At 33.8% G+C, this 20,637-nt stretch overlaps 1 protein-coding gene across 2 annotated transcripts in view; it reads left to right on the forward strand.

Moving 5' to 3' along the window:
• The window catches only part of PTEN (phosphatase and tensin homolog), a 91,734-nt gene extending 77,809 nt beyond the window's left edge, over positions 1-13,925 (forward strand). For both annotated transcript variants that reach the window (XM_027111936.1, XM_027111934.1), the window contains 3 exons: positions 3,049-3,215; positions 5,956-6,180; positions 8,782-13,925. In XM_027111936.1, coding sequence (XP_026967737.1) covers positions 3,049-3,215; positions 5,956-6,180; positions 8,782-8,967 — 578 coding nt within the window. In that variant the 3' untranslated portion in view covers positions 8,968-13,925. The remainder of the gene's footprint in view (positions 1-3,048; positions 3,216-5,955; positions 6,181-8,781) is intronic.
• The last annotated feature ends 6,712 nt before the right edge of the window (positions 13,926-20,637 follow it).

A 20,637-nucleotide genomic window follows, 5' to 3' on the forward strand; every position in this document is an offset into this window, starting at 1 on the left:
CTCTTTATTGAACATTTGAGAAAGCATACAGTTTAGTTTGGCCTTAAAACCAAAGAAAGTATTACAGGCAATAGGAAATAGCTTGAATTGAAGCACAGCAGAAGGAAATGAGCTGGACAAGAAATATAGAGATGGAGAATAGAATAGGAACGGAATGTGTGGCTGACTGTTGGAGGACTCCAAATGGGCATATCGGACTTGATTTGATAAATACTATGGTGTCAGTGGTCATACTAGAGGCTTAGTAAGCTGTATTTAGGTATAGTTTTGTAGAAGGTAGTGATTGCAAGAGGGAGAAAAATGGTGGAAAGGAAAGCAGTTATATGACTTGCTTTAAGCCAGATGTGCTTTGCTTGGGCAATCAAATGAGATGTGATTAGTTTTTCTTTTGCCATTTATATCTAAATATTTTGTCGGAGATTTTATTCTGGTCAGGTGAATAATTCACAGAAAAGGGAAGACAGAAAAGGGAATCTAATTGACACTTGGAGACATGAATGTTGATATTTTGGTTTTAAACATGTTGTAAATCAGGTAAAGGTGAGCTATTTACATGAAGATATTTAGTGGGTACTTGAAAGTATGGATTTGAACTTAGGTGAGAGATATACCTGATATTTTGAGAAGCATTAGGAAAGAGACATAGCAGTTAAGCCTTTCATGTAAATTTGGCGTGGGGCTAGAAGATGGGAAGGTTCAGAGGAAAACAGGGTGAGGGCTGAGACAAATAGGATTTGTAACAGTGTGGGTTCAGGAGGAGGAAGAGGAATCAGTGAAGAAAACAGACCATGTGAAAATAAAGTATCTTCTGCAAAGTTGTCAGGGGTTAACAGCCATTTTCTTATTTGAGTATTGTCTTAATGTTTCTAAATAAAGGAAAGGTTACTATCTTCTGTGTATCTGAAAGGGTTGAAAAAGTTAATAAAAGATGACCAGTGTGATTTTTCTCTCATACTATATCAATATGCATATATCCAAGAAAATTTAATTGTAATTTTTGTCTGCTACGTATCAGCCTCTTCATTTCTTCTTTTTAGAACACAGTCGATCATATCAGAGATATATATCTCAGAGTTGTGTCTTAGAAGTCAAAAGAACCATACGAATGTTGGACAACTGTTAAGTTTGGTCTTATCTATCTAAAATGTGAAATTCATACTGTAAAGAAAATTATTTTCTTTAGTGATTTGAAGAAATATTTTCTACTTACTTTTATTAAAATGTTTTAGCTTACTGTTGCTTAGATATTTCCTCAAAAAATTAATTTCTAATTAGATTATCAATTGTATATATAATTCTAAAGTTCTTGAAGGTACACATTTTAGATGTAGTTTAATTGAAATCTGACTTACACAGTTAATTTGCTTTTTAAAGTCCTAAGATCAGGATTATCAGATTCTGAATTAGTGGAGTTTGAATTAATAAGATTGCAAGGCATTTCCCTCCTGGTTGATTTTTATCACAGCTTTGAAATCATACCTTGTTTATTTGCTTCTTCAAACTAGGCTTCCCAGTGAAATTTTCAGTATCAAATAAAGTCTTGTAAAATAGCTCCTTGTACTTTGAATCTTTAGTCAAGGAAGTGAAAATTATTGACAGGTTGTTAGTGTAATGTTTCCCTTTTTTAGAGTTCCTTTTTGTCATGATAAATGTCTCATGAATCCATATTGGAATAATCCCTCATGCTTTTATGAAGCCTACTATTTATTATGTGATTGATGATACCTCTTTAGGTATTATATAGATGAGCCAGCAGGTGTTTATTACACTGGAAAATTTTAGCCTGAATAAGCTTTTTGCCTTGTCCTCAGTTGTTGGTCACATTGATAAAGAATGTGATACTTCTTTTTTTTGTCTTTAAGGATGATGCGTTTGGTGCTGAGAAATTTATGTCTATATATATGTATTTCTCATGCACTTTACGCAAGCTTATGTTTTTATTTCTTGATTATCTTGGTATGTTTTGAAACTTCAAGACCCACTTCTTACCTCCTCAGGTTAATCACTTTTTTTTCTAATGAACTCTTGTTTTTGAACTTGGTGTACTACAAATAAATTATCCTTTGTCAAATTATTTAGGTAACTTAAAGTTTTTAAAGTCCTAGGATCTTAATGTTCATGACTTTAAATTCTGTCATTAATGTCATTAGGTATAAATGTATTTATGTGTAGATTTTTAAAAATAAAAAACATAATCCTTGCCTGTTCACACTTACCTGCCTTTTAGTTGCGTTGCTAATATAAACATGATACATCTTGAGAGGTCATATTTTACCAGTTATTTTAAAACACACATGGGTCAAAGCCAAAGTACTTGTTAATGAAAATGGAGTGTATTTTGGAGAAAGGGGGGTTGTGCTGTAATTTGTACTTGATGTCTGTTGCATTTCTTTGCAGACATTTCAAATCTCTTTCCTCCTGTTTCTTGTGGTGGTGGCTTTATATACCTTTAAAAATAAAATATGAGTTATAAGTAAAATTAATTATGGTTTAAATTTTTATAAATATTGAAGCTTGTGCTTATGGAATATATTATAACTTTGTTATAGATTATATTCTCTTCTTGTAAATATGTAATGATTGGTATTTTGTGGTTTTTATTCCGTGGTAGAGACTTTAAAATACTGCAGCAAGTACTTGTTTTAAAAGTTACTTTTTATGCAGTTCATTTATTGTAATGTTGAAATTTTGATATTATTGTACAGTGCTAGAAGTCCAGTCTTGGTACTTACTATTTATGAAATAGAATTGACTTTAATACCAGTAATAGAACCTTATGTTGAAGGCTCAAATTAGGGAAAACCTTGTATTGATTTTACTTTGCCCTAGTTTATTTCTGCTGATTTGTTTTATTTATGTATTTATTTATTTATTTAGCTATCTATTTATTATTTTCTATCCACTGATTTGTTTTAGATCAGGGGTTAAAGATGCAGAATTACTACTTTGTGTATATTGCTGATATTAATCATCAAAATAGCTTTTGACAGTTTGACAGTTAAAGGTATTTCCTGTGAAGTGATACTAGTTATGTATTTGACCACGCAGATCCTCAGTTTGTGGTCTGCCAGCTAAAGGTGAAGATATATTCCTCCAATTCAGGACCCACACGACGGGAAGACAAGTTCATGTACTTTGAGTTCCCTCAGCCGTTGCCTGTGTGTGGTGACATCAAAGTAGAGTTCTTCCACAAACAGAACAAGATGCTAAAAAAGGTTTGCACTTTACTTTTATTGGGAAAAATATCCAGAATAGCCATACCTTGAATAGTAACCTCAGATCTTTTGCTTAAAGCATTTAGTTAGGCAGAAGTCATTTCTGTAAGGAGAGACTAAAAGATGTATTTTATGACTGACATCTAATGAATCATGAATTATTTTCTATTAGATCTGCACATGCTTTTCTTACTATGGCATCGGTGAGCCATTATTAATGGTAAATAGTCCTATTAGAAGGAAACGGCCATGTGGCATTATAATTTGAGATGAATTTCCCTTAACTTAGGTTATGCATATAAATTTTATAAAAGTATTAAAGATTGCATACATATCCCATTCAATCAGTTACAGTCCTTTTAGAAGGGATGATTAATTACTGAGAAGTTAACATGGGACCATGAGTTTGAAAAAAAAATTTGGTCTGTATGTATAAATAAAATCTGTTTTGTGGTCTTGTGTAATGACACAAACCACTTTTCCCCCATTTTGGTTAATGTTTCTTGAGACTGGGTCATTTTATATTTAGCTTCCTCAAATTTACTGAGTATTTTGATTTTTAGTTAGGAGAGAAATAAATATGAAGAGGAAGTAATAAAGAATGAAAAAAGTGTGGTATTATTTAAATATGCAGGTTTAGAAAGTTAGTGAGGTTTGCATCTCACTGAGCTATATTTAGAGAATGCAGGGGCTCATTTTAAAACAAACTGTGTTGGTTTAAAATATTAAGTGTGAACATTTAAGGTGAACCTAAGGTGCAAAATTTTTAGGTAGTAATGAACAAAAACATTAGCTGTGTATATTGTTACTGCCTCCTTAAACATACCAGATAGTGTATTGCTAATCTTTAGACAGTCTCTGTAATAGGATTGATTTCATTTTCCTGAATTTTAGCTTTTTTTTTTTTTTGAGAGAAAATAAGAGGAAGCTTCATTTACTACAAAAGTTTTAACCTCTATTTTGACTTGTCAAAAGAAGTATAATTTCCTTTATCCAGAATCCAGGTAGCTGGAAAATCACAAAATGTAAAACTGATTTTTTTTCACCAGAAACCCATTTCCTACATGTTCTGTATAAATAAAAGTTAAGTATATCTCAGTAACTTTGAAAATATATTTTTCAATAATCCAAGAAGTGTTAACAAATGTTTTAAAATTAAGGTAAGTAAGTTTTTTCCTTCTATTCACTGTAAGACTGGTACACACAAGATTTTATGTTTTGCTTTTAAAAATAGGCACCTGTATCACTTTCCCTCTATGTTTAGGAGTGTACTAATTCTTATTCTTCTAGTTCTTATCACCTGTACATTATATTAACACATGTAAAATTGAAGATTAAGTTAAATATTTATAATAATTTGTGTATCTTGAATTACTTTACATTTATTTCCATTTTATGTGATTTTCCTTGCCTGTTACAAATGTTTGTTCTGATTTAAACAAGAACAGTTTTACCATAATCAGTACATTAGCAGAATCTACATTTTTTGAAATTTAAATTCTACTAGCTTATTTTCTTCTGACTCTAAGTAAAATATGTGTCTAGTTATTACTAACTCAGTAACTTTGCTAAAATGATTGAAATTAACAATATTTTCAAAGGCTACCACATATAAAATTGCTATGCTAGGTACTGTTAAAAGATACAAAGACATTTAAGACACAAGTTACTTAAGGGTCTTACCATCTTCCTGGGAAAATAAACTTGAAGATAAATTAAAATAAAAGATTTAAATGGCAGTTTAAGGCACCAGATAAGGTGTCATGGGGTTGTACATCATTAATTGTCAAATAATGTATACAGGCCAGTTCCACTAATTAAGAGAACATTTTCTATGTTGGTCAAGAAAGGTTTGAGGGGCTTCCCTGGTGGCGCAGTGGTTGAGAGTCCGCCTGCCGATGCAGGGGACGTGGGTTCGTGCCCCAGTCCGGGAAGTTCCCACATGCCGTGGAGCGGCTGGGCCCGTGAGCCATGGCCGCTCAGTCTGCACCTCCAGAGCCTGTGCTCCGCAACGGGAGAGGCCACAACAGTGAGAGGCCTGCATACCACAAAAAAAAAAAGAAAGAAAGAAAGAAAGAAAGGTTTGAAGTAATGGTCAAGAAAGGTTTGAAGTAATGTTGGTGGTTTTTGATTTACAATACCTCATTATTAGTTAATAAGTGATTTTTTTAAAAATAGGCATTTTATAACAACAAAAAGTTGAAGTTCTTACCCCCCCATATTGTATTATGAAAAATTTCAAACATACATTGTCATGCAAGAAACTGGAGCCACTTAATATTTGTATTGCTGTAGAAGTAAAAATGTATCTGCCTTGCTTCCTTGGGAAGTTGTAGTGACATTTTAAGAACTCTTGGTAAAGTAAATTTTGTAATAGCTTGTTGAAACAAAATTAAATCCATTTCTGGGTTTTTAAATATATACATATAAACTCAACACTTTTAAAAGCTAGTGTTAGACTAGAAAAGGAAATATTTTACTTAAAGTATTAAAGTAAGTTTATTTTAGAGCTTGTGGAATTATATTTTTGGTCTAGATTTGAATTAAAGGAAAAATCCTATGTGAATTAGATGCAACAGATAACCCACAGATTGCCCAGTATTAGTCTTTGTGTTTACCTTTATTCAGGATATTAATGACACATGGCATAATTTGTTCACTACTTAGAGCAAATGTTGAATATAAGTAACATTGTCTTTTTTAAAAAAAAATTTATGTCTGTTTTCTTTTTTTTTCTTAGGACAAAATGTTTCACTTTTGGGTAAATACATTCTTCATACCAGGACCAGAGGAAACCTCAGAAAAAGTAGAAAATGGAAGTCTATGTGATCAAGAAATTGATAGTATTTGCAGTATAGAGCGTGCAGATAATGACAAGGAATATCTAGTACTCACTTTAACAAAAAATGATCTCGACAAAGCAAATAAAGACAAGGCCAACCGATACTTTTCTCCAAATTTTAAGGTCAGTTAAAAACATTTTGAGGAGTTGGTGAGTGGTTCTGTGTGTGTGTTTGTTTTATTCTAGGTGTGTAGCTGGTGAAAGACTTGCTTGGCTAATTTTTAAATTACGTATATTCATAAGCATTGTTTATTTGGCAGTAAGTCAATGAAATCCAGTGCACAGAGAGTCAAAAGGCTACAGTTTCCTTACCCTATTCTTTGTTAGTTGGTGAAATCTGGGGCATAGGTTAGGGAGGGGATTTAAGTAAGTTGGATATGAAGTAGGAATAGGTGAAAAAAGAAGTGGAAAGGAACTCAGCCCTTTGGGAATGACTCCTATGGAATGTTCTCACTGCTTTTACTCCTGTCCCCTCCAGTTTATTCTCAACTCCTCAGAGTGATCTTAAAAATGACTTGATTGCGTCACTCCTGTTTATACTTTTAAAGACCTTGTGCCTTTTTGATGTGACCTGCAGGAACCTGCATAATTTAGCACAGGACTACCTTCTGCATCTACTCTAGCCACATTCTCTCCCTGCGATTCACTCTCAGACCTGGTCTCTTTGCAGTTCTTCAAAATGCTATACTCTTCTGCCTCAGGTCTTTGCAATTCTTTTCCTTCTCCCCGAACCTCTCCACCCTTGGCCTTTCCCTGCCCTTCACGTGGCTGTCCCTCACATTCTAACCTTAGCTTCAATCTCATGTGCTCTGTAAGGCCTCTGATCATCCTCCCCTCTCCTTCTCTTTGTAAAACTCTACTTCCTCTTATTATGGAATTATTTGGTTCATTTTACTTTTATCTAAATGTGATATGTATGTGTATATTTCTAATTATATTTGTAGAGGAGAATTCTCCAGGTTAAAAAGCTGACTTGTAAACATTCCCAAATGGTGGTTTGCCATTTTTTTCTTCCCCTTTCCTGTTGCCTATTCTACTTCATTTTTCTCTCTTCCTTTCACCATACCCTCCTCCTTTCTCGTTTTAAATTCTCTCTTCATTCCATTTTTATACCATGTAGCAAACCTAATCGTAGCTTATAAGAATATTGCTGCTAGTAATAATAAAAATAAAGGGGGGGGCTACCTGTTTTAAGTGAAAATATATCTAATAATAAGTGCCTTTAGATCTTATATTTAAAGTGTTCAGTAGTGTCTTCTAGAATTCGTAGGTTTCCATTTACTTTCTTTTCTCTGTCTGTATTTTACTCAATTATTAGCTTTTAAAATGTGACTTCCTCTAACTGTATTATTTTCTGTTTTAATATTGCAAGAGGTTTTATATTTGTAATTACAAATAAAAACTATTTCAGTTATAAGTAAACATATGAGTGAGCTATACAAATATCTGGGAAAAGAGGGAAAAGCTGGTGCAGAAGCCCTGAGACAGGAGTGAGCTTGGTTTATTTGAGGAGTAATAGATAAGAAATTGTTTTGACTAACGCACATCAGTCCAAGTGTGAAGACGTTGAATGTTTTCTGCACGGGAAAGATGTAATCTGAATTTTGTCTTTAAAAGTTTACTCTGTCCCCTCCTTTAAAATATAGACTCAAGAGGGGCAAGAATGAAAGCTGGGAGGCTAGTTGAAGGTAGAACTAAAAGAATTTACTGATGGATTGGATAGTGGATGTAAGAGAAGGAGAAAAATTGATAATGATTCTTGGATCATGGGGGAGGGGCTGTAAATATAGTAGAATGATCAAAGGATTTGAAGTCAGATCTAATTTAAATCCCACATCCACTACCTACTAGATATGCGGCCTTTAGCAAGTTCCCTAACCTTTCTGAGCTATAGCTTTCTCTCTTTTAAAATAGATACCTACCATTTAGAGTTGTTTTGGTTTGGTTTGGTTTGGTTTTTTTGCGGTACGCGGGCCTCTCACTGCTGTGGCCTCTCCCGTTGCGGAGCACAGGCTCCGGACGCGCAGGCTCAGCGGCCATGGCTCACGGGCCCAGCGGCTCCACGACATGTGGGATCTTCCCGGACCGGGGCACGAACCCGTGTCCCCTGCATTGGTAGGCGGACTCTCAACCACTGCGCCACCAGGGAAGCCCTAGAGTTGTTTTGACAGTTATTTCAGCTCTGCCTATAAGGCTGTTGGTTCACTGTTAAGAGCACTGTAGGATATTAACTTTCTTATTACTCCCTTTCGGTCAAGTTTTTAGGGCGAATGGAATCCTAAACATCATTGTTAATTAGTATTTTACATAGTGTAGTATCTGTATTTTTTAGTATTGTTTGTATCAGAAAATACATTGAATTTCAGATAAGTAGTTAAGTGAAACATTCTTTTGGAACTCAACTCTTTGTGAGTTGAATTTTGTGATTGAAAATAGATTATGTGGACTATTGAACTCAATACATTTCTTTTGCAGAATTATTTAGTTAATGCTTATAACATGCCTATTAAAAAATATAGTATATTAACATCCCAGTTTCTTTTCAGTATATACCAAGAAAGAAAGTGTAGGAAATCTTAAGAAGAGGGTCATTTAAAAGGCCCTTTAAAGATCATATGTGTCATAGTACTTAAAAATGAATCTGTCAAAAATATGTATATTTAAGTAATTTAAGATTAGTCAGATTTATGGATTTTCCATTTATACTTTCTCTTCTTTCTCTAGGTGAAGCTGTACTTCACAAAAACAGTAGAGGAGCCATCAAATCCAGAGGCTAGCAGTTCAACTTCTGTAACACCAGATGTTAGTGACAATGAACCTGATCATTATAGATATTCTGACACCACTGACTCTGATCCAGAGAATGAACCTTTTGATGAAGATCAGCATACACAAATTACAAAAGTCTGATTTTTTTTTATCAAGAGGGATAAAACACCATGAAAACAAACTTGAATAAACTGAAAATGGACCTTTTTTTTTAATGGCAATAGGACATTGTGTCAGATTACCAGTTATAGGAACAATTCTCTTTTCCTGACCAATCTTGTTTTACCCTATACATCCACAGGGTTTTGACACTTGTTGTCCAGTTGAAAAAAGGTTGTGTAGCTGTGTCATGTATATACCTTTTTGTGTCAAAAGGACATTTAAAATTCAATTAGGATAAATAAAGATGGCACTTTCCCATTTTATTCCAGTTTTATAAAAAGTGGAGACAGACTGATGTGTATACGTAGGAATTTCTCATTTTGTGTTCTGTCACCAACTGAAGTGGCTAAAGAGCTTTGTGATATACAGGTTCACATCCTACCCCTTTGCACTTGTGGCAACAGATAAGTTTGCAGTTGGCTAAGAGGAGTTTCTAAAGGGTTTTGCTACATTCTAATGCATGTATTCGGGTTAGGGGAATGGAGGGAATGCTCAGAAAGGAATATGTTTTACGCTGGACTCTGGACCATATACCATCTCCAGCTATTTACACGCACCTTTCTTTAGCATGCTACAGTTGTTAATCTGGACATTTGAGGAATTGGCCGCTGTCACTGCTTGTTATTTGTGCATTTTATTTTTTTTAAGCATATTGGTGCTAGAAAAGGCAGCTAGAGGGAGTGAATCTGTATAGGGGTACAGGAATGAACCTTCCACAACATCTTAAGAATCCACAAATGAAGGGATATAAAAATAATGTGGTCATAGATAAGAAACACAGCAACAATGACTTAACCATATAAATGTGGAGGCTATCAACAAAGAATGGGCTTGAAACATTATAAAAATTGACAATGATTTATTAAATATGTTTTCTCAATTGTAATGACTGCTCCATCTCCTGTGTAATCAAGGCCAGTGCTAAAAGTCAGATGCTATTATTACCTACATCAGTCAACAACTTACATTTATTTTATTAGTTTTCAATCGTATACCTGCTGTGGATGCTTCATGTGCTGCCTAAAAGCTTCTTTTTTCTCATTAAATATAAAATGTTTTGTAATGCTGCACAGGAAATTTCAATTTGAGATTCTACAGTAAGCGGTTTTTTTTCCTTTAAAGATTTATGATGCACTTATTCAATCCAATAGATGTCAGCCGTTCCACCCTTTTGACCTTACACATTCATTACAATGAGTTTTGCAGTTTTGCACATTTTTTAAATGTCATTAACTGTTAGGGAATTTTACTTGAATACTGAATACATATAATGTTTATATTTAAAAGGACGTTATTTGTGTTAAAAAGGAAATTAGAGTTGCAGTAAATTTTCAACACTGCACAAATAATGTCATTTACTTTTTCAGTAGAAATTGTCCCACATAATGCTTTTATCAATTTGCTATTGAAAGAATAGATTTTTTTAAATGTGCAGTGTTGAATCATTTCTTCATAGTGCTAGAGTTAGGACAAGGGCTTCAATTTCACTTCTTAAATATCATATATTTGATATGCCCAGACTGCATACGATTTTAAGCAGAGTACAACTACTATTGTAAAGTTAATGTGAAGATATGATTAAAAAGAGTTTTTTCCCCCAGAAATTTGGTATCTTTCAAATGATACCTTGACCTTGAAACATTTGACCATCCAGCCAATTTATTTCTTAATGGTGTAAAATCTCATTTTCAATAACTTATTGGTGCTGAAATTGTTCACTAGCTGTGGTCTGACCTAGTTAATTTACAAATACAAATTGCATAGGACCTACTAGAGCAGCATTTATAGAGTTTGATGGTAAATAGATTAGGCAGAACTTCATCTAAAATATTCTTAGTAAATAATCTTGACATGTTTTCCATACCTCATCAGTTTCATTCAACAAATAAAATTTTAAAATTTTTAACAAAGCTGTTAGGATTTACACATTTATATTTAAACATTGATATATAGAGAATTGATTGACTGCTCATAAGTTAAATTGGTAAAGTTAGAGACACCTATTCCTAAGATCTCATCATTGAAATTTATATGTCACCTTGTCTTTCATAAAAGCTGAAAACTGTTGACTAAAATGAAAATCAACTATTCATGTTTTGAAGATGGTTATTAATACTATTCTTTGTTACAGTTTTGGGCACAGTATATTAAAGCGTAACTTGTATGGTTCCAATATGTAACATGGAGGGCCAGGTCATAAATAATGACATTATAATGGGCTTTGCACTGTTATTATTTTTCCTTTGGAATGTGAAGGTCTGAATGAGGGTTTTGATTTTGAATGTTTCAGTGTTTTTGAGAAGCCTTGCTTACATTTTATGGTGTAGTCATTGGAAATGGAAAAATGGCATTATATATATTATATATATATAAATATATATTATACATACTACTCTCCTTTATTTCAGTTACCACGCCCATAGAATTTGACAAGAATTGCTATGACTGAAAGGTTTTTGAGTCCTAATTAAAACTTTATTTATGACAGTATTCATGATTAGCCTGAAATGCATTCTGTAGGTAATCTCTTTGAGTTTCTGGAATGTTTTCTTAGACTTTTTGGATGTGCAGCCGCTTACATGTCTGAAGTTACTTGAAGGCATCACTTTTAAGAAAGCTTACAATTGGGCCCTGTACCATCCCAAGTCCTCTGTAGCTCCTCTTGAACATTTTTTGCCATAATTATTAAAGGGTAGTTGAATAAATAGCATCACCATTCTTTGCTGTGGCACAGGTTATAAACTTAAGTGGAGTTTACTGGCAGCATCAAATGTTTCAGCTTTAAAAAATAAAAGTAGGGTACAAGTTACTGTTTAGTTCTAGAAAATTTGTGCAATATGTTCATAACGATGGCTGTGGTTGCCACAAAGTGCCTCGTTTACCTTTAAATACTGTTAATGTGTTATGCATGCAGATGGAAGGGGTGGAACTGTGCACTAAAGTGGGGGCTTTAACTGCAGTGTTTGGCAGAGTTGCCTTCTACCCTGCCAGTTCAAAAGTTCAATCTGTTTTCATATAGAATATATATACTAAAAAATTTCAGTCTGTTAAACAGCCTTACTCTGATTCAGCCTCTTCAGATACTCTTGTGCTGTGCAGCAGTGGCTCTGTGTGTAAATGCTATGCACTGAGGATACACAAAAAATTACGATGTGTACAGGATAATGCCTCATACCAATCAGATGTCCATTTGTTATTGTGTTTGTTAACAACCCTTTATCTCTTAGTGTTATAAACTCCACTTAAAACTGATTAAAGTCTCATTCTTGTCATTGTGTGGGTGTTTTATTAAATGAGAATATTTAATATTTATAATTTAAATTGATTAGATTTATTGCCATTTTAAATGATGGGCAGCCAAATGTGATTAATAAGTTTTTGTAAGGTTTGTTGGTTTTTTTTTTCCCTGCTGTCCTTCAAAGCCTACAGTTATATAAAAACATGGGCTCTTGTCAGTTTGGGAGTAGAGTATCAAGTCTACTCATGTTTGAGAGAGGCATTTAGCTTTTTTAGTGTCTTAGTCAACACTTAATATCCTGTTTCAAGCACATTAAATAATATGCTAATCCTAAAAAGTTCACGAGTCTTGAAAAATTGTGCATATATATTTTTTTTACTAAGATGTCTGAAGATAATTCCCCAGAATGGATTTGATATCTCAGATTTCAATTTTGTGGCTTTTCCATTCTTTATGATTCTGTAGTATGCCATCAACATATGGGGAGCTTCATCTACTCATTGTGACTTGTGCCGTTTAAAAATTGATATTCCAGAATAGTCTAAAGGACTTTGTGTACTTGAACTTAATCTTGTTATTTCTAATATTCTTAAAAGCTAAGTAAGGCACTAAGTAAGACTAAGTAAGGCACATCCTTTCAACAAAGCATAGTAAGGTAATAAGTGAAAGTGTAGCTTGTACAAATGTTTTGAAAATAAAGCAGATCATTTATGAATAGAATTTAATGTTATTTCAGGTTTATATTTTCTCCATGTGACTTTTTTTAAAGTAAATGTGAATATATAATGTAAAGAGGTATGAAAAGTATGTGTGTGTACACACATTTTTTCTTTTTAGGTATCGTAAGTATGGTTGAAAACTATACTGGAGTCTAAAATTATTCTGATTTATAAGATGATCTTGGTGATGTCTGAAAAATAGGAATTTACTGACAATTTTGTTTTTATTGCGTGTTCTCACAACTCTTAATTTGGGCTAGCTTGGTTAAGTGAATGCCATCACCATTTCCATTGAGAATATAAAAATCACCAGTGTTTAACATGCAGGCTTCCAAAGGCTTACAAAAAATCAAGACCCTTAAATCTAGTCAATTTGCTGCTAATGTGAAACTTTCTTGTTCTTTTATTCTTGCCAGATAATTAGCCACAGATCTAAAACTTAGTCTTAAATGGCTTAAGTGTAAGTTTTGATTAGCAGTGCTGTTACTAGTGCAGAGAGAAATGTTTGTGAATGGAAAAAATAATATAAATATTCAGTCTAAACTGGTATAAGTACCTGAAAAACTAGCAAAAAAGATAATAGAGGAAAACATTTTAAAACTTTTAAAGATGACTTGTTAGAGACCGATTTTCCTATAGAATTATGTATCTATAGGAAGCCTAATGATTATCAGTTGTTTTTAATTTTAGAGCAAATCTATTCCTTTATGACCATGATCTTGGTATTTTTCCATTTTTTAAGAGATCTTCCTTCTTCAAGTATTGGGTTGGCCCAAAAGTTTGTTCGGGTATTTAACATCTTACCCAAAAACCCGAACGAACTTTTTGGCCGACACAATATATCAGACTGTATGTAGCCATTCTGACAAATTCACATGTGTTGGTAGCTTTAAAAGTTTGTTATGTAAAGTCAGTAAAGGACAATAGTTTCATTGGTGGTAATACCCTTTGGTTCTTAGTTAGCTTTTTTGAGAATAGTTTCCCGTAACAAAATCTTCAGTGATAATCTCACCACCTGGAAACAGCTATTATTAATGCTTTAGTGACTATACAATCATTTTTTTCTGTATATTCATGTATGTATTTTCTTCAAAAAATGAAATTTGTACTGGGCATACTCTCCAGGCCTTTAAGCTTAGTATTTCCATCACCGATTTGTAGAATGTTAAATTACATCAGAGAATGGACAGTGACTGGATTCTTTCTAACACTACAGATGCAGATTATGTGCAGTTATTGAGAGCCCTTTCCAATTCAGTGGGTCAGTCATGGACGTTTAAATATTGTTAGCATCAGAATAATACATGTCTAAGTAAATAAAACGGTTACATTTATTTAGCATAGACAAGCTTAACATTGTAGATATTTCTCTTCAAAAACCATTTCAAACATTTGTATTTTGGAATTAGGTGTTAAACAGAATGTGTGAAACACTGTATTAGTAGTGAATTTCATCATCACCTTTCTATTTCTCTTTATAGGTTGGAAAAGAAGGGTGAGCTTTTCACTTTTTATAATTCCCAAACAGTTGCTCAATTTAGAGTGAATTAGTTTAACACCTGGAAAACAGAAAAAAAGCCACTGCTGGTTTATCACTTAGTTGTTTTCACATCTGTGTGCTCATGAGACTTCCATCACATCCAAAACTATTTCATGAATGGTTCACCTTTAGCTCTGGAACTTAACCATGATTAGTGTAATGGTGGGCTTAGAACATAGATCTCTTTTTTTTAACAGTTACTTGAGAATTTGGTGGAAAAAAAGTTTAGCTGGAGGGCAGTACATAACTTACAAACCAATGTATTGATATTTTATGAACATTTTTACATATATGAGTGAAGTCAACTGCCATCTTTGAGCATTACCACATTTTAAAATAAAGCTGCATATTTTTAAATGAAGTGTTTAACAAGGATTTATATTTTTCATTTTTTTAATTAAAAGTAATTTATATCTCCTTTGTTGCATGTGGATTCTCATCTGTTCTTAAAATGGTTAGAGATTTTGTTTGTGCTGGAATGGAGCAAGGCCTATAGTCATGGCTCTAGTGTTTCAGTTTGTCAAATCTGTTTACTGTAGTGAGATTATCTTAAAATGTTTAGATGTGGCTTTCTGTAGCTTATCATTTATTGGCTTTTATTTATGTACACTTTTAGGATTTTCTGCCTACTTTATACAGTTGTCTAAATGATATCCCACGTTTACAAATGCTCATTCAGTTTCTATTTTCTTTTTCCATTATAATGCCTTAATGGGCAGTTTTTAAGTGTGTGTGCATGTGTGTGAGTGTAGGGAGGTCTGGGTGGGTGGTGAGAGTGCTAGGTTCCGATTTTAGAGATTAAATAGTTTGATTCAGGCAAACAGTTCTCACTGGAATTTTACAGTTCATCGTAATGAAAATAATGTTAACCCTGGATGACCTTTGACATACAGTAATGAATCTTGGATGTTAATGAATTTGTTGGTAGCATCTTGATGCATGCATTATTGAGTTATTTTCTAAGTTGTGCATTTATCCAAAGTTGGTATATTGGAAATGTTTATATCAAATTCCATTTGGCTACTGATGGACGTAAAAACAAATGCTTTATTATGGAGAGTATTTTTTCTTTAAAAAATTAAAAAGGTTAATTATTTTTAATATTTGGTTTTAAACTTTTTATTTGACAAGTATTTATCAAGTCCTCACTATCTATAACAGATGTTTGGAATACATTAGAGATCAAAACGACACCCTCTCTTGCCCTTGAGGAGTTTCCACTCTAGTAGAGGAAATAGACCTTATTTAAAAAGTTATAATATGTGATACTGTAATGATTACCAAACATTCCATATGCTCCTCTAAATTTTCATCCCTTTGAAGTTAGATGGAGCCATTGTAACTAGTTTATTCCAACAAAATAGCACTGAAAGTGATGTGACACTTCCAAGGAAAGGCATTGTAAATAAAATCCCTTGTACAATCCTTAGGCTTCTCTCTACTACAGTGACCGAGTACATGACATGTTCCAGATGGTGCGACTCTTGTCAGCTTGGGTCTTGAGTGACTATATGAGCAAAACTTCCTCAGACTCTCTCCCTACATTGAATGTGTTAGATATTAGCATGAGCAAGAAGTAAACATATTGACGTAAACTGAGATTTTGGGACAACTTGTTACCATAGCATAATTAATTACATTCTGACTTATGCTTTGGAAGGATCAGGGAAGGCTCTCTTGAGCAAGGAAGGAGTTAAGAATAAAGCAAAACAGAAAGTGACATCTTTAAACAACATGATGCAATAAGGAAACTAAACTGCAAGTCACTCAATAGTTATTGAGCACTTGATATAGGTCAGGCACTGTTATAGATGCTTGGGATACAAATGGGTGAACAGTGGATTCCTGTCTTCATGGATCTCACATTCTAGCAAGTAATAATAGATAATGAACAATCAACATACCATATGTAAGTTAATAAATGCTATGGGGGGGAAACGTAGAACAGGGTAAGGAAGACCAGGTACGCAGAGGTAGAGAGATTGCAGTGTTGAATAGGGTAAGTCCAGAATAGGCCTCACTGGGAAGGTGAGAATTGAACAGACCCCCTGAAACAGTAGTTAGAACTTTTCATCCTTTTAATCAGCAAGGTGCACTCATTATCCGCTATAAAATTTTATTCTCACCTTTTACAACTCTATATTAATTCTTGAGTTTTTAAGATCATTATTGGTGTATCTAGATAGAATTTTTAAGAATACCACTCAAAATAGTCACAATGTTCTAAGTTACTTAATTTTCTAAATTGGTTTGGCCAAATCTATATAAACAATCTGTTTCTCTTCATTTTCAGAGTTGAGTTCATTTTTAAATTTCTTACAATCTTACTAAATGTGTGTGATTGTACTTTGGCAATATTTGATATCACTTCAGTAGAAGTTAAAGTTCTGTTATGGCCTTAAACACTACTGTAAAGCTGAAAGGAAATGTCACTTATGATTTATTGATGGGAAACAAGTTGTAAATTTTGAGTTACCTCAAGAAACAAAAGGTGAAATTTATGGCCTAGTTCTTTATATTCTTAACTTGAGCAAAAACCTGTGGAAATGTATAAATATCTAAATAGTAAAAGAAATATTTGTTCACAAAGAGGGACACCCCCCCCCACTCTTCTCCTACCCCATTTCAAGATCCCAGAAGTTTAACTTTGTGATCAAGAGAAAATAGTGTAATTAAATTAAGTTGATACAGTAGAAATTTGCAACTACTTATCAGGAATATTTATTATTAACTTGTATTTGCTATTGATCAGTTTTTTCTTCCTATCAGGGCAGGTATGTATAATTGGACATAAAATTTTGAAAGAAAATGTTAACTTTAGCTTTTTAGAAAATAGAATTATAAGTGGTTTAAAAGACATTTCCTTGACAGTTTTGCATTTTGTTTTTATTCTGAGTCCAAGGCTTTTTTTTTTTTTTTTTTTAATACATTTTACTTTGCTTTGGAAAGAATTTAAGGTAGCTGACTGGGTTTCCCTAACGTGAGAAGAATTGCCAAGTCAGTTTAGGAAAAAATATTACTTGTATCCATTGGTCTTGGCCTAAGGGTTAAACTTCGCTTACTGGGAATATCTCCTGAACCTACCTCACTGGAATTTGAAAATCCATACATTCCAATATTATTGTGAATTGCTTCTTTAAGCATTGATAAATAAGCCGTCAACCTAATTTTCAGGGAAATAAGCCACATTTTCACCGCAGTGTTTACTCTTCTTGAAACAGCAGAGACTTGAGAAAAATTGAGTTAGTTATGTTTTTCTATTTGATATATTTACAGGTAAATATGACCTGTAGATATTGTGAAACTCACCAAAAATATAATCTGTAAAAAATTTTTTAAGTATGACAGTACTACCTATGCTTATGTTTATATCTATGTTTATGCTTCCCTTTTCCGTTATAATCATGCTTTTGAAATTAGACATTTCCTAGTTTTCTAATCCTTCCTATAAGGAAGAGAAATGTATTTAAATTTCATGGATATGAAAATTAGCAAACTTCTCAGTTTTATTCAGTATTTCCATGAAGACATCTTTGGCAGGAAAACATTCTACATGGTTATCCTCAACAAGGGAACCACAAGCGTTCCTTAAGTAATTAAATAGCTAATATTTTGTTTACCGTGTACAGCCATCACAATTCATATGAATAATGCATGGGCTTGTTATGACTATTAGTATTGTATATTAAATGAACATTTGAAAGAGAAAATGAGTTTTAGTCTTTGGTAAAAGAGTAGGTGTGAGGTAAAATGTCCCTTTTGCCAGACTCGGCAGACATCGTTTAATGTGTTTAGCTGTCCTTGGAGAAGACTTAAGCCTTTGTTTCTATAAAAAAAATCCAATAAGGTTAAAACAAAAATATCACTAAAGTTAAACACAGTTCTACCTCAGAACACGTACTTAAAATTCATGGGAATTCTGTGATGTCAGGTACCTAGAGACTAAAATAAAATAGCACAGAGAGAGAGAGGAAGGTGAAGTAAGAAAAGAAGGAAGGCAGGAAGAAAAGCATGGGAGAGCTCAAACTAACTCTTAGTACTGGAGGGCTGGTAGAGGGATAGGAAAATAATATTCGTTTGAGTCTGAAGTATGTGCCAGACACTGTGGTAGATATTTCACATGCTTTACCCACCCTTCAAGGTAGGTAGTTGTATCTCATTTTCTGCACAAAAACTGAAGGTCAGAGTACGTTACTTTCCCAAGTCTGACAACTAGTAAGTAGAACTGGATATGTACAGGGCAGCCTGCTACCTGTTAAACAGAATCAAATTTACAAAGTGAACAAAACCCAAAGCTTAAACAACTAATGCGTAATGAAGTCATACAGATATACTTTATTACTGACAGAAGAAAAGCAAACCTCAGTACCAGCTGTAAGTCATGCAAAATGAATTGCAAAGAGAAATCCTTAATTGTTTGAGCCATAAAAGAGAAAAAGAAAACTCTATATCTTGCAAACTTCTTGACAGGTAAGATGGTAAGATGTTGGCATGCATTTTCATATCAAGACTCAGAATGAGAGCTCATTTATTTACTAGTTTATTATTAAATCAATTCAATAAACTTTTACTTTATTTTTGCTTGACCTAGAATACCCGGACTGTTCAAAGTAATTGGTTCTCAGTTAAACAGGCCAACCAGCCATCCGACAAGTACGTGTTGCATGCTTTCCGTGTCCGGTTGGAATTACGGTAGTGTAGAAGTCAGAAAAGTTCATAGAGTTTACATTTTAGAGTGGGGAAACAGATTTTACATAGAGGGAAGAGCAAGTAGCGTGGCTTGCTGTAGGTGCAAACTTGGCCATTTAGGAGCCTGTTAAGAAGAGAAAGGCTGGTGTAGAGTAAGTGACCAGGGAGAGTGGTGGAAGATAAACATTTGGAGAAGTAGGCAGGGAAACTTCTGGTTCCAGCTGAGGTGGGCCAAAACCACTCAAGTCTGTCTGTCTTGCTAACGACAACTAAAAACCTCTGGAGCAAATGTGAAAATCAAGTACCTAAGAACTCTGAAAAATAAACAAAGGCAGGTAGATTGTGAAGGAGTGTCAAAACTTGGAAAAGCAACCTGTATGAGGATGTTTCCCATTTTTTTTCTCTTTTCTCTTACAGCTTTTGCCTTAAGGGTGGGCCCCACTTGTGGAGCTGCACGGCACTGGAGACATGACTAGATAAAATTCAGAGAAATCCAGCTTTCTGGCCAGAGGAACCAGAAAAAGAGTCTCCTTTGAGCCAGAGAGCATGGGGTTGGGGAAAGTGGGAAAATCTTGAAGAGATGCTGAGAGAAATCCTGACAGTTGGAAAATCTAATTCTGTGTATGACATTCCACACATCCTGGGCTCACTCCTGAGCTGGCATGCACAGGATGGACCCAAGGCACCATAGCAAAGTCTTTGAAAATGAAACTGAGATCGGAACCACCACTCTCAACAGGTGAGACAGAATATGCAATCTGAGCCTAATTGGGTTGATTGCCTGTTTAAACAAACAAACAAACAAAAACAAATAAAATGTTTTCCCCCAAGTTCCAACAAGATCCAGAGTTGGTATAACCTAATATCCAAAATTATATAACTAGGAAGAACCAAGAATATTTTTTCTAAAGAAAAAAATATCAAGAGATGCCAGCCTCCAGATTACCCAGATGTTGGAATTATCAGATGTAAATGCAGCTATTATAATTACGCTTCATGAGGTAAACACGCTTGAACTGAATGGAAAGATAAAAGTTCTCAGCAGAGAAACAAATTATAAAAAGGATCACATGGAAATTTTACAGCAAAAAGTACACCATCTGATATTAAAATAAAAACCACTAGATGGGCAGCAGAAAAATGGAAATGATAGGAGGCAGCAAACTTGAAGATAAATTAATGTCAGATTTTAATGATGACTTTAAAGTCTTAAAGGTAGATGAGTGCTTGAAAAGCAAACTATATCTGATTGTAATTAGCTACACGTGCCTTAATAAGATATTAATCCAAGTACATTCATGGGGCACCCTCAGATATATATGAAGAAGTTCCTGCTATTTGTCAATAACACTGAGTGAAGAATTAGTATTATCATAGGTCCAACCATAATTATGTCAATTTTATAGTGTTTTATATAGGCTTAATATGTAAAAACATGTTTCAAATGCTCTGTGACTTACAAT

This window comes from Aethalodelphis obliquidens, unplaced genomic scaffold (genome assembly GCF_003676395.1).
Source record: "Aethalodelphis obliquidens isolate GAN/ISIS:26980383/991018 unplaced genomic scaffold, ASM367639v1 scaffold11, whole genome shotgun sequence".
NCBI lineage: Eukaryota > Metazoa > Chordata > Mammalia > Artiodactyla > Delphinidae > Aethalodelphis > Aethalodelphis obliquidens.